The 24,150-nt window shown below is 45.0% G+C and overlaps 1 protein-coding gene across 5 annotated transcripts in view; it reads right to left on the bottom strand.

The window, feature by feature from the left end:
• Positions 1–23,867, bottom strand: part of LOC134340532 (formin-like protein 3) — a 184,364-nt gene extending 160,497 nt beyond the window's left edge. For all 5 annotated transcript variants that reach the window (XR_010016573.1, XM_063037873.1, XM_063037874.1 and 2 more), the window contains exon 1: positions 23,404–23,867. Coding sequence is in view for 4 of the 5 variants with exons in the window: in XM_063037873.1 (XP_062893943.1) it covers positions 23,404–23,517 (114 nt within the window). In the remaining variant the exon portion in view is untranslated. The remainder of the gene's footprint in view (positions 1–23,403) is intronic.
• Between the last annotated feature and the right edge of the window lie 283 nt (positions 23,868–24,150).

Here is a 24,150-nt window from a genome sequence, read left to right as displayed (position 1 = left end):
AAATCAGTGCCCCTCTGGCGTTGGATGTGCGATACAAGGCAACCAAGATAACAATAACTGAACTTGTATGACGATCAATTCTCAGATAACTACAGTGCAGAATAATCCCATCTGGGATCAGCGAAGGCACCAAAGATTAGCAAACACAGTACCTCTTTCAGAGAATGCCACAGGCCCACAACTCGTGAACTGCACACGTGCTCCAGATCAGCTTTGCCTCCCGTGGTGTAAAAGGTTGGATTGAATCACATGTTGAATGCCAACACAAACTTATGAAAATTCTCAACTAGGCCAGAGGTATATAATTTATGGCAGTGTTAGTCTGTCTTGGAATAAGGGCCAGGCTGTTTAGGACTGAGATGAGGAAAAATTTCTTCACTGAAAGGGTGGATAATCTCTATGACCCTCTGCCCTGGAGGACTGTGGGGACTCAGTCACTGAATTTATTCAGTGATGTATTTCTGCCTATTAAGGTACTAGAGGGATGTGGGGGAAAGTGCAGGGAAATGGCTGGAGGTAGAAGATCAGCAGTGATCATGCTGGAGACAGAGGAGACTGCAGATGTTGAAATAGGGAGCAACAAACAACAATCTGCTGGAGGAACTCAGTGGGTTGAACAGCATCTGTGTGTGTGTGTGTGTGTGTGTGTGTAGAAATTGTCAACATTTCAGTTTTGCAGGGTTTCATGGTTCCTTCCCGTTACAGATGCTGCTCGACGTGGATGATATTGATAAAAGTAGGACAGACTCAAAGGACCTAATGGCCCATTCCTGTCCCTATATTTCTTGTTTGTCTGATAATCCTCACTTTCACGCTACCATCGATCCCATTGCAACTTCTCAAACATGACAAGAAACTCTCTATTTGCCTTTGACAGCTTTTCTCCCTCGACTAGGATGACCAGAGACTTCTTGCAGCTTTCAGTGGGAATTGGGAGGAATCTTGATGTATGCAGAATGACTACCACTCTTTGCAAAATGCTGGAGGAACTCAGCAGATCAGGCAGCATCTATGGGAAAGAGTAAACAGTCAATGCTTTGGGTCTCAGCCCAGGCAGCTGACCCTGTTTCTGACAGAGGGTTCTCTCTGTTTATTCTGTTTCTCTCTTTCCGAGTGCTTTCAGCATTTTCTGCTAAATTTTAGATTTCCAGCATCTCCAGAGTGGTTTTAAGTCAGTGTTGCCTAGACACCAACCTACTGATTTAAGTTAATTGGAAAGAGACCAGAGGAGACAAAAGCTTTTTTTAAACTGCTTTCTCAATGCAGATGCTATGGTCTGCGACAGATTCACTGAAAAGGAGAGGTGGAAGCAGGTTCAAAGAGCCAGCACACTCCTGATGGGCCTTTCCCACTCCTGCTCGCTGTCAGTTGGGTGGGCAAGGCCCAGACCTCCAGGGCCAACTAGCCTGCCAAAAGTCACAGATCACACATACAACAGCGGAGTGGGTGAGGTGCTGGGCAGCAGATGATACTTGCTGGATCACATTACAAATAGATGAATTAAAAGCAGGAGTAAACCACTCGGCCCCTCAAGCCTACCCTGTTGGCATGGCTGATCTAACTGAAAACTCAAAGTTCTACCTTGAGAGTCATTTTCTTGCAGGCATCTACAGGAAAAGAAACACAAACTGTACAAATAAAAAAATAACCTGAGGACATGAGGTGTAAAGAGTCCTTGAAGCAGTCTGTAGGTTGGAGAATTAGTTGATAGTGGTCTATCCCACCCACCCATGGTAACCTATTACTCCCTTTCATTGTAGGAGACAGCCAGACAGGGTGGGAGATGGCCCAATGGTGGGGGCCTGGAAGTGGGATGCAGAGAAGCAAACCTACACAATTAATTAATGCCAGAACAAACACTTCTATGCCAATTACACAAGTCAGTCTTAACTGAAGCAGAGTGTGAGCTCTTCTCATTTCACATGGGGAGATTGGAGAAACCATGTACACCAGCAGGGAAAAGAGCTTTAATCCCCTTCGCCCACCAGCTGAGAACTGCACCCACCCCAAGTGGAAATCTGGACACTCCATCCCAGCTTCCCGCAGTCACAGGGCCCCCCCCACCCGCAGCCTCATCACTGGATTGCTGGACGCACTAGAGGGTGGTTTGCCACAGCATCACCTTGCACTGAGTGTGATGTAGACTGTACCTTTAATCAATCAATATTTGGGTCACATAGCAACAATGGCTTCTTCATTTCCTCCTGCTGCTATTCTCACCTGTCTCACTGTATGCACAGCAGCCCACATCCTGCCCCAAGCCAAGTCTGCTCGCCAAAACTCCACACCACTGCTCACTAAAAATCAAGCCCTCGCTGACAAATTGTCCCTCCCTCACTGTGGCCTCCCCACCTCTCGAAACGCTCCCGACAGCGCTCACTGCCTGCACTTTCCAGTCTGGTAGCTGCTGGTCTCTGCACCAACCTGGGTCAAAGGCAGAACGGTCGGCTATCTCACAGTCATTCACATTACAAAAGAAGAATACTTCCTTCAGAAAGAAAGGCAGATTTGCATTTACATGGCACCCATCATGACCTCAGCTCCTGAGAGAGACCCTTGCCTGATTTATGGTCTCATTCAAAAGTCTCTGATAGTGCAGTTCTCCATCAGCTCTGAGGAGCCCCTGGAAACACCACAATAGGCTGGGTTTGGCCTGGAACAAGCTGCTGTAGTGCAGGGATGGGTGCATTTCCTGTTGAGCCACTGTAACCAGCTTTGCTCCTCCAAGAGGACCCCAACCTTGTCATAGGGTTTGGAGGATTGTGTGCCTCAATGACTCGGAGACCTATGTTGGCTGGAGTCAGGGCTTTATGCTTTGGCTCTTGGTAGGGTCACCCATGCCACACAGGTCAAAGGGTAGAGGCCAGACTAAGGTTGGTCCACCACTCCTCCAGGTTCAGGGGTTCAGCTCAACCGTGACTGGTCAAACAAAACTGTTACAGAAACAGCAATGAAGAATCCTTCTACATCTGAGTGCGGCGGTATTCCCGAGTCTCCGCCCAGAACTTGCACGACTGACAGTAGTGACAACCGAGAGGAAGCTACTGACACGATGAAGGAAGCCGTGAACACCACCAGAGATGGAGGACTTTCATTGCTGCCCGAAACGCCAACAGCGTAACGGGCAAAAGAAGAAACAGCTTTACTAAATGGGCTTCTCGTGACTCCCTCACCAATTACATTTTCCAGGCGTGAAGCTGCTCTGTTTGGCAGACAGAAATGATCCCCTCACTTTATTTTAGGGCAACACTGTGGCACAACTCCATGATCTCAATTGCCAGCTGTAAACGGATCCTACTGTAACTAGGTGTTAGAAGAATTTCAGGGGTGTGAAAGAATGGGTTACAGGTAAGTTAGTGGAGATGTGATTGCTCTATCAACCAGCAAGGATCTGGTAGGTTGAATGGCCTCCTACTTTTTTTCATCTGAGAAGCCAACAAAGGGACCAAGAAGTTCCACAACTGCAAGACTGATCAAGGATTAACCATAAATTCAATGCAGCAGTCAGCTAGCTGAATGCAGATAGGAAAGTGAAGGAGAAGATGAAAATATGGGGGCTGGGTGTGAAATAAGTTCATTTAAAAAAAGGGATTTGTTTGTATCATGACTGACTGGGACACAAAGGCTGATCAGTCAGCCTTTTGAAGGAAAGTTCACCGAGGAGGTGGGAAAGTGCAGCACAAAATAAGGCGGAAAGCTATTTCACCAAATGTCAGACACATTTAAATGCTGCCTGCGCAGTTAATGCCAGAGTGTTACTTCATGCAAAAGTAGGGAGGCTCTCACTGAATGTCATTTGGGCTGGTTGCAAGCAGTAAAGCAAAGTGGGGGATGATAGTCGCTGGAAACAGAGTTGGAATTTACAGATGGGGGAAAGAGGGGATGTTGGTGCTAGTGGAAAACATTACCTCAGCAACATCAGACACAACTGTGCTTTGACCACCAACATCTTCAGGCAGGCCTGTCACTGCATGAGCAGCCCGAGTGGCTGCTCGGGGAAGGAGCTACAAGCTTCCTGTGGAAGTGAGGGGCTTCACACCTTGTGGAGCAAGGCATGAGGAGCGGGGCTGGGGACCCAAGAGTCTAAAGAGCCTTTGGGTTTTGCATCAATCAGCTCATCTTGTTGAAGTTGTCAACAGGGGCATTAGAAACAGAATCAGCCCCCAAGGCCTGCAAGTATGCCAGTCTTTGTTCTCAGACTGTTTTCCAGTGTTGTCCTGTTAGGATTCTCCAAACTGTGCACTATCAGTTGTGGAGAGTGTGTGAGACCTGGATTTAAGCCCTGTTACAAGTGGTCTACCAGCTTGTGAGACTGGGCAACAAGAAATGGATGGATTATTTTTCATTTTAAGTTCATTTTCTGGGATGTCCACATTAGTGGCAAGGCCCTCTTCATTGTCCATACGCAATTACCCTTGAGAAAGTGATAGTGAGCTCCCTTCAATGGGCTGGACATCCTCCTTTAGTCCTGTGATTGGACAGCGAGGAGCGGCCTGGTGCTGAACAGCCACTGGACTGCATCCCAAGACTCAATACAGAGCCTGGCAGTCTGTGACATGATCATGCGACAGGCTCAGGTTTTGTGTCAGAAAAAAACAATCCATAAACCCCCAGGCTTGGGTCAGATTGGATTTTAAAGTTATACCCAAGCAAACTTCTTTAGTAGCTTCAGGGGAAGGTTGGTGGTGGTGGGGCAAACAAGGTGAACATCTCTACAAGGAATGTTCAGCAAGGGGTTCCACAAGTGACACCCTGCTAACCGTCACTTTAAGTTAAGTTCAATCTGTGAATTCTCAGTTGCCTGGATGATAATCGGACTTATTAGCTCTTAGACAGGGGTATGACAGAATTAAGACATAGAGCCTTCTTGGTGCATTTGGCTATATCAAATTCAAGTAGTTGTTGGACTGCACAGGAGACAGGTGTTGCCATGACTGTGTAAGAAAGCTGGTCAATTTCAATGGCTGGAAACCCGAGGCTCTACGTAGCAGATGAGGTCATGTTACACTAAGTTTAGGTGATTACCAAATTTAACATCTAGAGTACTGGGATTCTGCTAGTTGAAACATACAAGATTTCCTGTGGTGCCTGCTGCCATCCCCAAACTACTGAAGAGGATAAAGCTAGGGACGTAAATCAAAATTTCTTATTTAAAAATCAAGTATTTCTTATATATCAACTATTTCCTAAATGCAGTTTCCCACACAAAGGATAGGCGAATATGTATAGTAAGTATCAAAAATTGCATTTTGGACTTCTCAAATAAAAGGGGAAAAGCCTTGGATCAGTCATTTGCAAAATATAGAAGGTGACTCAGTGTCAGCTCACATGCCTGTTGATTAATTCAGTTCCGGTTCAGCACATGGACTCCCTAAGCCATGACAACGTTGACAGCAGCCCATGCCAAGCCCAGGGAAACTCAGTGCATGCTCGAGAACACAGCACCTTGTTAATGGATTCAACTTCTGGATGCAACACAAAATTCAACAATTTCAGGTCATGATTTTGCTGCCAAATTAGCAGCTCCCCTAGACCCACATCTCACTGCTTTTTCCGTACCATTCCCACCCTCTTTCACCTTGCTCCATCACCCGTTCTTATCCAATCTAACAAAATTTCACGACACGAAGTTAACAAATTTCACAACACATGCCGGTGACAACAAACCCGATTCTGGTTCTGACCTCTCCTGCCTTCATAGTTTTGATACAAGATCACCAAGCAGTATCGTTAGCTCCTTTTCCTTCTCTCTCCACAAGTGCAGCCTGACATGTTGGCTGCTTCTGGCATTTTATTTCATATTTTACGCAACTAGTGCTTCGTATCACAGTTCCCTCCATCCTCTCCTATTCACCTTCTCCTGTTGAAACGTCCTGCAGACTGATCAGCTGTGATTAACCAGCCTACATCAGCCTTTCTCGGCCAGTACCTCCACTACTATTACAAACACGCCCTTTGTTCCCTCCGTCCTTCCCCCTTCTCCACAACTTGTAGACACAGCTCGACACATCACGAAAACCAGCCTTCCTCCACGGACCCTGGCTACATTTCCCACTGCCTCGGTATAGTAGCCAGCATAATCAAAGACCCCACCCACCCCGGACATTCTCTCTTCTCCTTTCCTGCTCCCAATTGAGCAGAAGATACAAAAGCCTGAAAGCAAGTACCACCAGCATCAAGGACAGCTTTTATCCCTCTGTTATAAAACTATTGAAAAGTCCCCAAAGCATGATACGTTGAACTCAAGACCTCACAATCCACTTTGTTTTGTGGCCCTCACATCTTATTATCTGGTAGCATTGCAGTTTCTCCATAGCTAATGTACAACACCTTATTCTGCACTCTGTTATTGTTTTACCTCAATGTATTGTTGTAGTGAACTGATCTGTATGAAAGCTATGCATGGCGAGTTTTTCACTGTACCTCAGTACAATAATAAATCAATTCACCAATTTAAAACACACATTTGATCTTCCCCATTCTGATGAAGGGTCATTGACCTGAAGGATTTGCTCTGTTTTCATCTCCACAAATACTGCCCGAATGCTGACTATCGCTGATGCTTCCTATTTTCATTTCAGCTGTTGTATTGCCACTTGCTTCCCATTGGTTTGCTCCCCTCCCTTCTTTCCCTGCTTGGTACAACCAGATCTTGCCTGTTCCTGCTTTGGACAAAGGATCATTGACCTGAGATAAGACCATAGGAGCCGAATGAGGTCATTTGGCCCATCAAGTCTGGTCTGTTGTTCAAACATGGCTGACTTATTCTCCCTCTCAACCCCATTTCTTCTGCTTTCTGTTAGCTGGTTTCTTCTCCACAGGTGCTGCCTGACTTCTTGAGAATTTCCAATGGTTCCTTGTTTGATTATCTTAGATTCCTGCTCAGTTTATTGTGGATCTCCTGATTTCAGACAAAAGTTAATAACTGCCCTGGGCGTGTGTGCCCATACAGTCCATGAGAGGAGAGAGGGGAAATTATTCTACAATCCCAATTACTTTGGCTTTCAAATCCTTCCACTCTTGTGAAACTTGTAAAATTAGTCAGCTCTGTCATGGGTACCAGCCTCGGGAGTATCCAAAACGTTGTTGTTGGTCTGTCAGAGATAGGTGCTGCACAGTAGACATAAAGTGAGGACAAGACTTTGATGGGGTACATTGTGTGCCCAAATAGTCAACCAACACCTAGCCTCATGGTCAAATTGAGAGAACAGTCATTTCAAACAGGTGGAGGGAGCTACAGTCCTTTATGCCGCCAACCTCCTGGATCCTGTATGTCAAAAAGCTTTGGGGAGAGAATTGGGTGGGGTGAAAAAACTTAACTGATGGACATGCTCAACGTCTTACAAGTTGCATACACCCCATTTACTTGTCATTGCAGGAGTTTATGTTTTTTTAAAGCATAAAACCTAACAACTCCACACATATCCCTCCGGTTAAGACCTGAAGGTGCTCCCACAGCACTTGGGGAGGCAATTCAGGATCTAGACCCAGTGATGATGGAGGAATGGTGATGTATTTTCAAGTCAGGATGGTGAGCTACTTGGAGGGCAACCTGCAGGTGGTAGTATAACCACGTCCTTGTCATTCATAGTAGAGTTTGCAATTTTGCAAGATGTTGTCAAAGTAGCCTGAGCTAGTAACTGTAGTGCATTTTGAAGATGGCATTCACTGCAGACACTGTACGTCTGTGATAGAGGGAGGGAGTGTTTAGGGTGGTAGATGGGACGTCAAAAAAAAAGAAAGATGTTTTATCCTGGATGGTATTGAGCTTCTTGACAGCTGGACCACTTCATCTTGGATGGTGTTATCTATAGCATGCCACATTCTTTGTAAGCTTTGTTCCAGTTTGGTTAGACTTGAGTTTAGAAAATAAGGGGTAAAGTTAAACTGTTACCAGTGTTTCAAAATCTCTACTTGTCTACTTTACTTCCTCTGTTTGAATAATGAAGTCGAGAGGACACCATCTTAAAAGAGGAACCAGACCATTTGGGAGGGAAATTTGGAAGCACCGTTTCATGGAAAATGTCATGGAAATCTGTGTACAATTCCATGCCCTAAAATGGCTGTGGTTGCTTGGAGAGGAGTTCAGGGATCCATTGAAGCTTTCAGGGATGATACTCATTATTCTTTGTTGACTGAAGATATTAAAAGATATGGAGCAAAGACACTCACCCATGCGAGTGTTGGGCTCGGCCTGCTGGGTTGGATGGAGTGCTTCCCACCCCCAGCCCGCTTCTGTCCCAAAGTTCTTATGTGCATCCAGCGTTGGATTTACAGTACAAGCCCAGGAGCATTATCAGATAAATTATGGCACTGGATCATTGAGAAAGATCACCAAGGTTTTCATCCTCAAGGAGGAGATAGAGGCTGAGGCTTTCCAGAGCTTGGAGCCTTGGAGGCTGAAGCATGCTGCAGGCCAGAAGTAGAGGAGCACCAAGATCTGAGAGCTGGCCTGCCGAGGAAGAGTTGTGCGAGAAGACAGGACAAGGGTGCAAAGTCAGAGGCCACAGCACAAAAACAGGCCAGATGCCCTAACAAACCTTCGCTGTCATTAAAGCCCCACACTAGCATCCCCCCATTTTACCCCATCTCATCCTAATAGCACACTCCTCAACTTTTATTTTTATTAAGATATACTTTATTGATTATATATACAGTTCAACACACACAAAATGCTGGAGGAATTGAGCAAGTCAGGCAGCGTCTTTGGAAGGGAATGAACAGTGTAGCTTTGGGCTGAGTGCTTATATATACAGTTCACACCCCCCCTTTCCTGTCTCTTGCAATCTATGATAATTGTATCGAGCACTCGCTACGGCAACAATTCTGAATACTAAGCTATTTTAGTAAAGATTTCTCCTCAGTGACATCTATTAGTGACTACTTTGTACCTCTAGTCCCTGGTTCCGGTCTTGCCCACAAGCGGAAACATGTCTGTCTCGACCCTACCAAACACCTTCATCATTTTAAAGGTCTCTTGAACAGGATGAGGTTAATTGGAACTCAGCACAATCAAGTGAAAACAAACACAAAGTGCAAGAGTGCACAGCCTCATTCCCTCTCCCGCAGAACCATGTCAGCTTCGGACACAGATGACCCCAGCAGAGCGACTTTCCGAAAGGAAGCGCTGACGTTCAGTTGCAGGAGCACGCCCATGAGGGAGAGGTGCAGCTTTTTAGCTGTTGAGGCAGGATTTGAGGGCGCCCTCGCAGTTTCAGTTTATGTTGACAGGAAGCTGCTGATGGAAAGCTTGTTACTGAACCGATAAGCCAGTGTCCACACATGACAAGATAGACAGCGGTAGAGTTTCTCTTCATGGTGAGAAGATTGAAGAAATTTAGAAGGCATTTTACACACCCCATAAACCACTTCAGCTGTAAAGGCATCCGAACTCCTGGCAGTGTTTGCAATGCTGGTGAGCGGCACTTCCAGAGTCCGCCTGCGGTAGGGAATTCTGGCAGACTCTAGAAGGGCAGGTTTCACCACTTTTCCTGATAAAACCTGCCCTCCAACCTCCTTCCTGAACCCACCGACTGAAACGACCCCTGACCCACACTCAGGACTCGGCCAGAGGCACTGAGCAAAAACAAAGTCACCTGTTTCATAATCCTCCCACGGGCTTTCCAGGCTATTCAACATGGGTCTGTACATCATTTCACAAGCTCAGGAAATCCCAAATCTCTTCACAGCCAACAAACCATTTTTTGTATTGGAAAGTCCAGCCACAACTGATGTAGAACGACAGCAGCCAATTTTCTCATATGATAGTGGTTCTGTTCTCTGCTGCCACTACTCCCAAGAGTATTGAGGGCTGTTCCAGCATGGTGCCAGCATTAATGTCACTTCTCAGGCAGGAGAAATATTCGAGTAGGAGTGGGGAAAGGATCCAGTGTTCACAGACACTGAATGAGATCCTGCTGAGGGCTTTTGAGAAACTTGGGGCAAAATTGATTAGAAAACTTCACTCTTTGAGTTGTGATTTGAAAAATACACAGGTTGGTGTAGGGTTCAAAAGGTCAGGCAGCTCAATGCAAAGTTGATAGCTCAATAGGTCAACAAGGAAAAGGGCTTCAATTTGTGAGAAACCAGCACCAATCGTAGGTAAAGAGGGAGCTGTTCCATTGGGCAGGGCTCCACATAAGAATGGGTTTGAGACACGAGAGACAGCAGTTGCTGGAATCTGGAGTGACACGCAATCCGCTGGAAGAACTCTGCAGGTCGAGCAGCATCTATGGAGGAAAAGAACTGTCCATGTGTCTGGTCAAAACCGTGCATCAGAGCCCAGCAGGCTGTTTGTTGCTAAAAATAGGTTGGGACTGGGATCCAGATAATTTAAATAATAAGCGAGGGCTTGCAACTGAAAAACTTGATGACGGGTTTGGGTTGAAAAATTACAGAAAAGAGAGGACAAGGCTGTAGAACAAAGTAACTGCATACAGAATGACAAGAAAGGATAAAGTTTAATTGCAATATTACATACGTAGCTATGTCATATCAAAGAAAACCCTAAAAAGTTAAATTTAAAGGCACCCTATTTGAATGTGAGAAACACAAGAGAGACAAGTTAATCGCATAAGTCAAAATTAATGAATTGGATCTGAGTTGATATAGAAACGTGGCTCCAAGGTGACCAAGGCTGGGAAATAGACATGCTAGGGTACTCGACATTTAGAATGGACAGCTGAAATGGATGAGCTGGGGGTTGGAAGGAAGTTGGAGGGGGGAAACAGGGATATCCCTGATGATAATAGGAGAAGAAAATACATAACGAAAAACAATCTTCGCTTAGGTGAACAGGAACTGGAAACAGTATTGGATAGAAGGAAGTACAACTAGTCAGCATTGATTGGCCTTTATGGTTTACAATAGCAGGAACACAATTATTGAGAGAATTAATTAAGAAATACATTTGAAGCAAATGTGAAGCACAAATATTTGTGAGGGATTGAACCTGGTAAAGCAAATTGGCAAGAGAAGACTGGATAATAAGTTCATCAGATGAATTTTGGGACAGCCTCCTGGAAGAACACACCACGCAACCAACCACAAACAAGTTATTTCAGATCTAGCCTTGTATGATGTGACAGGGTTAATTAGTAATTTCAGAGTAAGGGATCTTCCCAGAGAAACTGATCACAAAATGATAAGAAAACAACAGGAATTCTGCAGATGCTGGAAATTCAAGCAACATACATCAAAGTTGCTGGTGAACGCAGCAGGCCAAGCAGCATCTATAGGAAGAGGCGCAGTCGATGATTCAGGCCGAGACCCTTCGTCAGGACTAACTGAAGGAAGAGTGAGTAAGGGATTTGAAAGCTGGAGGGGGAGGGGGAGATGCAAAATGATAGGAGAAGACAGGAGGGGGAGGGATAGAGCCGAGAGCTGGACAGGTGATAGGCAAAAGGGGATACGAGAGGATCATGGGACAGGAGGTCCGGGAAGAAAGACGGTGGGGGGGGTGACCCAGAGGATGGGCAAGAGGTATATTCAGAGGGACAGAGGGAGAAAAAGGAGAGTGAGAGAAAGAATGTGTGCATAAAAATGAGTAACAGATGGGGTACGAGGGGGAGGTGGGGCCTTAGCGGAAGTTAGAGAAGTCGATGTTCATGCCATCAGGTTGGAGGCTACCCAGACGGAATATAAGGTGTTGTTCCTCCAACCTGAGTGTGGCTTCATCTTTACAGTAGAGGAGGCCGTGGATAGACATGTCAGAATGGGAATGGTCTATCCACGGCCTCCTCTACTGTAAAGATGAAGCCACACTCAGGTTGGAGGAACAACACCTTATATTCCGGCTGGGTAGCCTCCAACCTGATGGCATGAACATCGACTTCTCTAACTTCCGCTAGGCCCCACCTCCCCCTCGTACCCCAGCTGTTACTCCTTTTTATGCACACATTCTTTCTCTCACTCTCCTTTTTCTCCCTCTGTCCCTCTGAATATACCTCTTGCCCATCCTCTGGGTCACCCCCCCCCCCGTCTTTCTCCCTAGGCCTCCTGTCCCATGATCCTCTCGTATCCCCTTTTGCCTATCACCTGTCCAGCTCTCGGCTCTATCCCTCCCCCTCCTGTCTTCTCCTATCATTTTGCATCTCCCCCTCCCCCTCCAGCTTTCAAATCCCTTACTCACTCTTCCTTCAGTTAGTCCTGACGAAGGGTCTCGGCCTGAAACGTCGACTGCGCCTCTTCCTATAGATGCTGCTTGGCCTGCTGCGTTCACCAGCAACAAAATGATAAGATTTATTTTTAGTCAGACTGAGGGAAGGAAACAATTTAATTGGAAATTAAGCGGTTTTATCTTAAACAACTGCATAGGCGAATTGACCAAGCTAAATTTGAAGGTTTCCCAGTAGATAAATAAAGGTATATATTGAGAAATATTTAATTAGTGGAGTATATATTTGTTGAAATAAAAGCTCCATAGTGACCTATCTGTGGCTAACTAAGAAGGTTAAATATAGTATTAGGATGAGAAGAAAAGGTTTATAACGTTGCTCAGAAAAGTAAATGTGAAGTCTGGGAGAGATTTTGAAAGCAGCCAAGGCTGACCAAAATATTTTTTAAAAGATGGATATTGAGAGTGGATTGTTAAGACATTTAAAAAAGTAAAATCTCCAATTATGTAAAAAGAGAAAAATCTTAAGAAACAAAAAGGTGGGCGAAATTATATATGTGAAATCAAAAAGTTATCTTTTATTGTGACTTCATTCAATGAAGAGAGCAGAAATAATGTCTAATCACAGTGAGGAACTTAATTGAAGTCTGCAGGGGGAACTTAAGGGAATATAAGATGACAATCCCCAATATCTGATAGCTTGTGTTCCAGAATTCTAAAGGGGTGGTTGCAAAGCTACGAAATGCATTGGTGATGATAATCTAAAATTCCATAGCTTCTGGAACAATCCCAGCAGACTAGAAGGTGGCAATGATATTCAAGAAAGGCGGGTGTGACAAAATAGGAAATATTAGCCAATTACTCTAACATTAATTGGAGGCAAAATGCTGGAATTCATTATCAGTTACCTGATAAAGTGGCTCATGAAAAACAGATGCCGGAAATCTGAACTAAAGAACAGAAAATGCTGAAAACACTGAGCAGGTCAGACAGCAGCTGCGGACAAAAAAAAACAGTAACGTTGCTTTGACCTGCAGCATTGACTCTGTTTCTCTTTCCACAGATGCTGTCTGACCTGCTCAGTGCTTCCAACATCTTCTGTTTTTATTCTTGATAGTGTGCCGCTTTAAAAATTGTAACATGATGAAAAGAGGGTGAACAAGTTTTAACGAAAGGGAAATGGTATTTGACAAATCTTAAGAGGCTGTGACCAGCAGTGGAGATAAAGGGGAAACCAGTGAATGTAAATTTGGATTTTAAGAAGCCATTTGAGATAAGATTATTACTAAAACCAGGGACCATAGGGTTGACAAAATTACATTAGCACAGATAGAGGATTAGCTAAAAATGGCAGAACTAAATAGGAATAAGATTTAAGCCAGTTCTGATGAAGGGTTTCGGCCCGAAACACTGACTGCTTATTCCTCTCCATAGGTGCTGCCTGACCTGCTGAGTTCCTCCAGCACTGTGTGCGTGTTGCTCTGGATTTCCAGTATCTGCAGAATCTCGTGTTTAAGATAAAGATTTTTTTTTTCTGATTGGTCTGCTGTCACGAATGGGGCGCCACAGGAAATTATCAAGGGCTTGTGCTATTTACAATCTACACAAATGACGGCTGAAGGTTACAGAATCCATTAAGTTGCTGATGATGCAAATCTAAGTTGAAAAGTGAGCTGTAAGGACACAAATGTCTGCACAGGGATTTAAACAAATTAAATGAGTAGGCGAGAAGATGCAGTATAGTGGGTGAGAATATCCATTTTACTGGGAAGAATTGAACAGCATTTTTTTTTAAATGGTGAGATATTATAAATGTTTGTGTTCAAGGGGATCTAGGTAGCCTACTTCATAAATGCAGAAGATAAATAGACGGGTAGAGCAAACAATGAAGAGGTAGGACAGTAAGGAGGTCTTGCTAAGATTGCACAGAATTTTGGTGCAGCCACATTTTAAGAACTGTGTGCAGTTTTGGTCTCCGTGCTGGAGGAGGGATACACTGGCACTGAAGTCAGTAGGGTAGAGAATCACTGGATTGAGGACTTGTTCTATGAAAATCTATCAAGTAGGATTAGTCTCTGCTATCTATGAATCGGGGGAACCCAAGATGATCCCATGGAAAGATACAAGGCTCTGCGTGGAACTGAGAGGGTAGGTGAAGAAAGACTTCCTCTGTTGGCTGGAGAGTCTGGAGGAATCACTATCTTGGGATGAGAGGACGAACATTTCAAATGGAAATGAGGAGAAACTTCTTCATGCAGATGGTCAGGAATCGCTTCCTCCAGAGTGCTGTGGATGCTCGAAGCGAAGGCTCATAGATATCATTGAATCAGATTCAAGGAGCCATAATAGACTATGCCTGCTATTATTTTTCAGGAAGCTCCCATAAACAGCGGTGAGATAATAACAAAATAATAACTTGCAGTGATGTTGATTAAGGAATCGATACTGAACAGGAGAAAAAAATGAATCACCTGTTACTCAAAATAATGTCAAATGATCTTTTACATCTATCTAATTGGACATAAGGGTCTTGGTTCAAAGTATCATTTGAATGATATTCCTTCCAGACAATATAGCCAATGATACAGTAAATAACTGGAATGCACTTGAATTAATTAACCTCTTGGAACAGTGGAAAGCTGGTTGCCAATTTGGACTGGGGTGACTGCCTAGATTTCGTGCTCAAGCCTCAGTAGCAAAAAATAAACCTAGAGCCCTTTGACTCATGGAGAGTTGCCAGGTGAACCACAGTTGACAGTTGGACTCATGTGCCAGCAGGAATCTAAATGGAGGGAAGGGGTTGGAGAGGAACAGAACCAAACCTGATTTTATACATTCAACAGCCATCAGGAGTCAGTGCAGCAGGAAACATGGCTGAGGCTTATTCCCCTATATCTCTGACTATGGGGTGTATCACACCAGCCTGAGAAGCATTTTTGTGGAGATCAGTTGCATGACAGCAATCCATAACTAAACCTTGCTGCTCCAAAGGCTCTGCTCAATTCAAGTAAAATGACAATGCAGCGATCAAGAACAGCATTCTTTGCTTATGAAATCACTTACGCTAAATCGTAATACAATTGGAAATAAGTAGATTCTACCCCAATAGAGAGCAGCTCCGTTGCTGCTCTGGTGGAGAGCATCACATGTAAGAGGGAGTTTCTACTTGTCCGCTGCATTAGGATCGAAATAGATACAACAGCCTGCAGTTAGATGTGCATTGCACTTGCTCCCTCGGAGATCCAGTTATCACACCTAGTCTTGAAAGCTGGTAATATCTTCTGCCTCAACCACTAACCTGGGGAGTGAATGCCCACAGATGCTGACTGCTCTGTGCGCAGAAGTTTCTCCCGCTGCCAACTCTCTTCTATTCATCTTGGATGTGGAGTCACTAATTCTAGAAGGCTCAACTTCTGGATGCTATCTGCTTCTTCCTCCGCTGACCCACCCTTTCACCGCTTTAAAATACTCAATCACATACACAGAACCAAATTATTCTGTGACCATTGGATCAATTGCCCCATGACACTGAAATCAATATGTCCAGAGTAACTGAAAGAATCCTTCAGTGACCAGGATGTGGATAGGAGTTGGAAGAACAAGATAAAGGCGGCTTGTATGGAGCATGAATATCCTACAAAATTCAACATAGTTCGCTGAATATTAATATTTTATTGAGATACCACACTGAAGAGGCTCTTCCAGCCCTTCGAGTCACACCACCCAGCAATCCCCTGATTTAATCCTAGCCTAATCACGGGACAATTTACAATGACCAATTAACTGACCAACTAGTACGTCTTTGGACTGTGGGAGGAAGCCGGAGAACCCAGAGCAAACCCACACAGTCACCGGGAGAACGTACAAACTCCTTACAGGCAGCAGCAGGAAATGAACCCAAGTTGCCTGTACTGCAAAGTGTTGTGCCAGCAGTCTCTGTGAGGAGTCTGTATGTTCTCACCATGACTGCGTGGGTTTCCTCCGGGTGCTCCAGTTTCCTCCCACAGTTCAAAGGTCATTGTCAATTGTCCCGTGATTAGGGTAGGGTTAAATCAGGATAGCTGGCTGGCACGGAAGGGCCTATTTTGTACTGTATCTCATAAACGAATAAATATACCACTGTTGACTTAGAATATTCAATATGCTTTGGGCAATATTTACACTGGAGGTTGATGAACCTAGAATGATAAAATTATTCAAGAGAAACCTCCACCTTCACCAGTATTTGAATGTTTGTTATGGCTGCTCTGGGGCCTGATCACATGACCACACAGAAGAAAAACATTCACTTTTATGGAGCAAACAAATCTGACACAGCTGCCCCAGCAATTGAAATCTAATAGAGGTGGGTGGGGGAGGGATCACTCCATTGTCCCAATGTCTGTCCCAACATTCGATTAGATCATAACTCATTTGTACCATTAATCCACTTTGGCGACCCTTACATAACAAAAAATAAGGCAGCTCTTAATTGAACACAGGATCACACAAGCACCCATATTTTCACACCAACTGTTTTGGAGGACTGGTGGGGGGGGGGGTGGCTGGGGGAGAAGTTTCCAAGTTTTTCATTATCCTTTGTGTGAAGAATCACTTCATCCCAAACAGCAAAAATCAGGCTGCTCCATCTTTATTCTGGATGTCCACCGTCTCTCGAGGAAATGGTTGCTCTTTACCTACCCTATCTAATCCTTAAAATCATTTTAGCACCCAAGTTATAACAGCACTCAAGAGAATAAACACAATGTGGTGCCTACACTACTTACTTTCCCAGATCTCGCATTCTTCACCTCGAGGGGGAAATCAAACAAAAAACACCCACTCCTCTCTCATAGGAAACACCTGCATTTGTCGTCAAAACTACTTTCTGACATGTGATGGCTTTTTAGCCAATCATAATTAAAAAGACAGATTTCTTATAGTACTTTCAAGGAGGCCCCAAAGTGCTTGACAGTCACTGAAATATGTTTAAAATGTTGCAAGAGATGCAGCAGGAAATTTGCACTCAGCAAGCATTCTGCAGTGTGCCATGGACCACAAAATCTGACTTTTTTTTTCTGATTTTAATTGAGGATCAGCATTTCCCATAATAACATATTGTCATACAGCACAGAAATGGACACCTTGGCCCACCAAGTATCCATCTATACCAATCCCATTTACCATTATATGGCCTGAGGCCTTAGCGATTCAGGTACTTGTCCAGGTACCTCTTAAACACTGTGAGAATCTCTGTCCCACTACATCCACATGAGACAGCAGAAGGGACCTTGGTTTAATGCCTCACCGAACAGTGCAGCACTTCTGCACCATTACACTATGGAGTCAGCATGGACTGTTGTGCACAGATCTCCAGAGGTGAGTTCTGCACAGAGCCGCAACTGACAACGAAATTAATGCAAATCAACCACAAAACTGCCCTTCTTCCCTGGCATTTACATGCCTCAACAGATGGGTTATGCCAACCGGGTTTGGCAGTTCATAACACTCCCAAGATACAGAAAGGAAGCACAATGCAAAAAAAATTACCCTAAGATTGAACCTTTGACTTTGGCCAAGAGTTGGAAAGTGAGATTGGTTGCAAAGAAACAGCGGAAATTGCTTCCAAGCATGTGCAAAATTCAGCTGGACTGTGTGTATATGCATGGGATACCAAATGAATTGTCTGCTGTGGATGAGTGACATGTACAGTGAGGCATGCAGGTCACTTCATCATCCAGCACCCCGAACAAAGTAATTAAAATGCAAATAGCTTATCAATGCCCAGACAGACCCCTTTTTTAACAAGGTGATCTCTCAGGCTGTGAGTGAATAGCCTCTTTTGAAGACTTCAACAAAGGTAACCCATTATTCCAAGAAACAACATACCCTTTTACAAACCTTTTCTGTAACAGACTTACATTGGTTTGTATTAGTTCATCTGGAGAAGAGTTAGCCCATTCTGCAACAATCAGACAGGATGATTTCCTCCACCTGTTGTGCTAATCTCATTAAAATGTGGCTAGTGCTCTCCAGTGTCAGTTAAAACAACAAAAACAGACATTTTGTATTTCCATAGCAACACACACAAAATGCTGGAAGAACTCAACAGCTTAGGCATCATCATTGGAAATTAGAAAACTGTTAATGTTTCTGGCCAAGACCCTTCATCAGGGCTGGAAAGGAAGGCGGGAGGGGAAGGAGAACAAGTCAGAAGGTGATAGGTGAAGCCAGGTGGGTTGGGGAGTGGGGGATGAAGTAAGAAGCTGGGAGGTGATGGGTGGAAAAGGTGAAGGGCTGGAGAAGAAAGAATCTGATAGGAAAGGAGAGTGGACCATGGAAAAAAAGGGAAGGGGGGGCACCGGGGGAGGTGATAGGCAGGTGAGGGGAAGAGGCAAGAGGCCAGATTGGGGAATTGATGGGGAGACAAGGGGGAAGGGAAAATTATCAGAAGTTGTTGAAATTGATGTTCATGCCATCAGGTTGGAGACAACCCAGACGGAATACAAGGTGTTGCTCCTCCAACCTGAGAGTGGCCTCATCGAGGCAGAAGAGGAGGTCATGGGCTGACATGTCAGAAGGAGAATGGGGATAGGAATTTCAATGGTTGTCCACCAGGAAATTCTGCTTTTTGCAGATGGAGTTCAGGTGCTTGACATAGCAGTCTTCCATTCCATGTCGGGTCCGACCACTGTAAGGGAGACTGCATCAGGAGCACCAGATACAGTAGATGACCCCAACAGATACACAGGTGAAGTGTTGCCTCACCTGGAAGGACTGTTTGGGGCCCTGTATGGAGGTGAGGGAGGAGGTGAATGGACAGGTGTAACATTTTGGTTACTTGTAGGGATAAGTGCCACGAGGGAGATAAGTGAGGAGGTAAGAACCAGGAGGGTGATGTGGAGATATTTCCACATTTTCTTTGGGTATATTTCCTGGTGGCCAACCACTTAAATTCCTATGGCCATTCTCCTTCTGACATGTCGGCCTATGACCTCCTCTTCTGCCATGATAAGGTCACTCTCAGGTTCAAAGAACAACACTTCATATTCCGTCTAGGTAGTCTCCAACTTCCAATAATTTTCCCCCTCCCCCTTCTCTCTTCTTCAATTCCCCAATCTGGCCTCTCACTTCTTCTCCTCACTTGTCGATTACCTCCCCCCAGTGCCCCATCTTCTTCCCTTTCTCCCATGGTCCACTCTTCTTTCCTATCATTTTCTTTCTTCTCCATCCCTTTACCTTTTTCACCTATCACCTTCCAGCTTCTCACTTCTCCCCCTCCCCCACCCACCTCGTTTCACCTATCACCTCGGACTTGCCTTCCTTCCCCTCCCCCACCTTCTTATTCTGGAATCTTCCCCCTCCCTTTCCAGTCCTGATAAAGGGTCTCAGCCCAAAACATCAACTGTTTATTAATTTCAGTTCACAGAACAAAGTCATTCCCCCACTAACCTTCTCTATAAACTATTTCCCCCACATTCCCAACAACTCCACCTAGATTCTATCACTCACCTACACACTAGGGAGAGTGTACAGTGGCTCATTAACACGTAACTTTGGGAACATGGAAGGGGAACCTATATTGTCACAGGGAGAACCTGTAAACTCCAAACAAACACTGGAGGTTAGACTCTAACCAGTGGCCCTAGAGCTTCGAGGCAGAAGCTGTGTGCCACCTATTTGCATTTATATAGCATCTGCTCCAATAACCAAACGGTTTCACAGTCAGTGCAGGAAAAATGGCAATTGATTCAGGCACAGCAAGCTCCCACAAATAGAAATGTGACCGAGTAATCTGATTTAATGATCCTGGCTTGTGGAACAAATATTGGCTGGAACTTTGGGGAGAACTTCCATATCTTTTCACTAAAATTTCATGGGATCTTTTCTGTCAGCTGAAAAGTGTTGCTTTAGTGTACATTTTCATTCTACTGTTTATACATTCAACTGAGTCATACTCCATCAGTGATGGGATGGCACATTGATGTAGAAAGCTATGGTTTGGGACTGCAAACCACAGTGATGAGATCAGTGCTACTGAACCTCAACAGAGAGTGAGTAGATTTAAAGTCTGTGTGAGAGACAAAGAATGGGAGGAATGGGGTAGGTGAAATTGTTCCCCTGGGAGCTGACATGGACACAATGGCCTTCTTCTGTGAAATGAGAGTAAGATGTGTCACCCAGTGAACTTTCGGGTTTGACACCTTCCTTCCCCATAACTTCTAGCCCAATGGCTTGTCGCAACTATTGTGATACCAGGAGCCCTATAACTGCCCCTGAGCTGAAAGGGAAAAGATATATAGGCCCCCATTTATGTTCACTGTTGGCTGTGAAACTTTGACTTTGGAATTTTCTCCCTAAACTACTCTACCTTTCTAACATTCCTTGAGATCTACCTCCACCTCTCTAATACATGGCTAGGCACCAGATTTTGGCAGGCAAAACTTAGGGATGGTTAAGATGTTGTACAGATGAAAGTTTATACAAAATAAATAAAACCCAGTTCACTAACCTCACATGAAATCACTAACATCACAGAGTCGGGCTAGGCTATTGAAAGAATATATAGCAGCTTAACCTGACTAAGAATTAGATTCCACTCTTGCTCAATGCAAGAATTCAAATCTGTTCAAAGCCCAAGTGTGTTAAATAGCCCCAATACAACAGCATAGACCTAGTAATTATCAAGCTTTCGAAACTCGACACGATAGATGACAGGCCCTTGAGCTGGATCCCACCCCAACTCTCAGGTCTTTAAGCGCTAGAGTAGAAAACAAGGGAGAAGCCAAAGTTTCCTAAATGCTCTAGTGTGACCTCCAATCCCTGGCAGTCATTTGCTTCAAGGTTAGGGGGGGGGGGGGAGGAGAAAGAAAGGGTTAAACCTTAAGATTCACTGGGTAGCACATCTTTCTCACTCACTAATAATGACACAGAAAGTGGCCATTTGACTCATCTGATCTATGCCAGCTCCCGGGGGACAATTTCATCTGTGTTACATAATATTCACCTAAAATCATGGAGGGTTACTGGTCCCATATAAGGCCAAAACTAAAAAGCTAGCTTCCTCATTTCTTGTACCCTCTGTTGTCCATCACCAACTTACTACCTAATGCTTTCAACATAGCCAACAGTCCTGTGAGCTTCACAAGCATGTTATCAGATAGAAAGCAACACCAATCCAAAGGGGCAAGTGTTTGATGCTGGAGCAATTCAGGAGGTCAGACAACATCTATGGTGGAACATTTTGGAATGAGGTCCTTCATTTGAACTGATGAAGGGTCTTGACCCAAAACATTGCCTGTCCCTTTCCCTCCACAGATTCTGCTTGACCTGTTGAGTGCCTAAAGTTTCTCGTGTGTTGCTCCAGATTTCAGCATCTGCAGTCTCTGGTGTCTCCACCAGGCCACGGGAAAGAACTTTAAGGTGGGTGATAAAGATGCAAGTTTTAGAACACATCTTAAACAAACAAGACAGGGGTCAAAAAGTTTAGGGAGGAAATTCCAGAGCTTGGAGCCATTAAATCTGAGGAAGGAGAAAGCAGTTGTAAATTCTGATGAAGGATTATTGGTCCTGAAATGTTAAATGTTTCTCTCTCCACCAGCTGACCTGCTGAGCGTTTTTTTTTGGCATTTCATTTTTATTTCAGGTTTCCAGTATCTGCAGTTTATTTTTTAGCTATTTTAGGGTAGGAAGTGGCGGAGGGTTGTTGGAATGGGAAGATTAGAGATTGGGGAAGGTGGGGAGCGGGGGCGCGTGCAGTCAAGACAGGTAACGAAATAATAATTTTGAAGTAAAAGCAGTACCACATCAGAAGCCAAAAAAAAACAGCTCCTGGAGGAACTCTGCATCCTGAGATCTGAGTCCTGGTACAGGGCTTCAACGCAAAACATTGACAATCAACCCGCCCCCCCCCCACGCCCTCCTCACAGATGCCGCTCCACCAGCTGAGACCCTCCAGCAGATCACTTGTTGCCCCAGGCTCCAGCAGCCACGGTCTTTTTTCTCTGCTGGAGCAACTCATCGGGTCGGGCAGCATCGATATTTCGGGTCAAGACCCTTCATCCGAAACGTCGACTGCCCACTTCCCTCCACAGATGCTGCCCGGCCCGCTGAGTTCCTCCAGCATCTTGCTTTTGTCTCGTTCTAGGTTCCTACATTTGCGGTCTCTTTGCCAGGCGAACTAATCTGGGTACAGAACGGGGCATCGGGCGGCAGCAACAAGCCAGGAGAAGATAATAAACAAACAAGCTGAATATTCTCTTGGCGATGGCAATCGCAGCATTTCATCATCAACGTGCCCCCGACCCCTCCTAGACCAAAGCACCTTTCACCCCTCTGCTTCCCCACCCACAGAACTACGGAAGATGAACAGACTGCATCAACAAAAGGAGTGGAATCGAAGAGAACGACCCATCAGCGCATCTCGGCTGCTTCACTGTTACACTCATCTGCCATCTGTTACTGTGCTCAACACTTGTCCCAGCGAGGTCCGGCCGTGACCACTTTGTTACGGAGTTGAGATTATACCCAAATGCAGGAACGTGCAGTATTCGGATTTCTTGCTAAAAGACTCTGAGGAACTCGGTGCTTATAACACCGAGGAGAGTGGCGGAGGGAGGGAGCAGAAATTTATTTCACAAGGAGCTAAAAATCTCTTTAAGATTGCTGGCTTCTTACATTTGATCAGTGCCTCTCCGCCCCCAAAACAATAACAAGCCACCTCCTCCGGTCTGTGCCCTGACTGCAACTTTTTAAAGCAAGCAGATTACACTTATTAAACATACTTCCAGTTCAACCCAAACTCTTTCCCCTAAGACCCTCGGTTATTAAACTGTGTCCCTGCGGGAGGCAGGGAAGGGGTGGGAATGAGAAGGAAGCAAGTCACACAGATAGCGGATAGCTTGTTGTCCTCTCCTTTCCGACATCTGCATTCCGTGACTGTAAAGTGAACTGTCAGCCGTCTGAATAAGAACTTAGCTTCCAAGTGTAAGTGAGGAGCTGAGATACACACACGCTAATTACCCGAGTTCAGTCATGTAACTTGAAACGCGCCGTGGTGACAGCGCCGTTTGTCTGCTTCGGTTCCCAGTAAAACGCAGCGAAAATAATCCCTTTCCCTTTAATTCACTAGAAAATGGTGACCGTTACAGGAGTATAGGGGCGCTGGCGAAGCCAGATTGTTAATTCTTCACCGACTCTGAGGATCGGACGGCAAAATAAACGGCTGATCCAGCGGCGCATTCGAGTTCAAACGGCACCGATGGAGGTCCAGGGGAAGAAAACTGATTAAAAGTCAAAACTCAACTTACCAAAACCATCGCAAACCTCTCCTCCAATTCGCATTGTTCGGGCATTGGCAATTTCAGCGGCATGGTTTGAGCACTCAAATTCGTCTGCACATCCAGACTTCCAGTGTTTCCCATCTCATCCGGGGCAATACAAGAGATTCAAATTCCCCTTTTTGTGTTGAATTCCCCTTGGGGAGGGGGTACAGAGTGGGAGACTCCCAAGAATTGATCTCCCGCAGTGTCCGGTCTGTCCAAAACTTTTCAAAAACTTTGTCCAAACGTTTTCTTCTGGGGGGAAAAACTTGCCAAAATATTTTTTTCTCAAATTTAAAGTTATTTTAACCTTTCCTCGCCGTCCTCAGAATAAATCGGTTTCCAGCAGTTGGAAATTACCCCACAGGAATCATTTCAGCAGCTTTCTGCCTGCCTGCCTAACTCGCTGTGTAGTAAGGACTCTCTAGCTCCATTCATTGTTCAGTGTCAGTTTCTCGCAGCCTCTCTCCGCTGTAAGCAACGAGGGAGCGTGAGCGCGCGCCCATTCACTAATTCGGGGGAAAGCTTTATTTCCATTGGTCCGCGCCCGTTGTCAATCATGCTTATGACAAAGAGAGGGACGGGCCAGTGTGACATGCTGAAAATGGAAGTTCCGCTCATTGTATAGAGGATATTCCCTTCTGCCATATTGGTCTCAGGAAGCCTGGAGCACTGTAGGGTATCCCTGCAAGAAAACAATCTGCTCCATTCAGTGCACATTGCTTTAAAAAGAAA

The sequence above is a fragment of the Mobula hypostoma genome, chromosome X1, assembly GCF_963921235.1.
Source record: "Mobula hypostoma chromosome X1, sMobHyp1.1, whole genome shotgun sequence".
Lineage (NCBI taxonomy): Eukaryota > Metazoa > Chordata > Chondrichthyes > Myliobatiformes > Myliobatidae > Mobula > Mobula hypostoma.
Note: the sequence above shows the minus strand (reverse complement) of the source record. Positions and strands in the feature narration are given on the sequence as shown.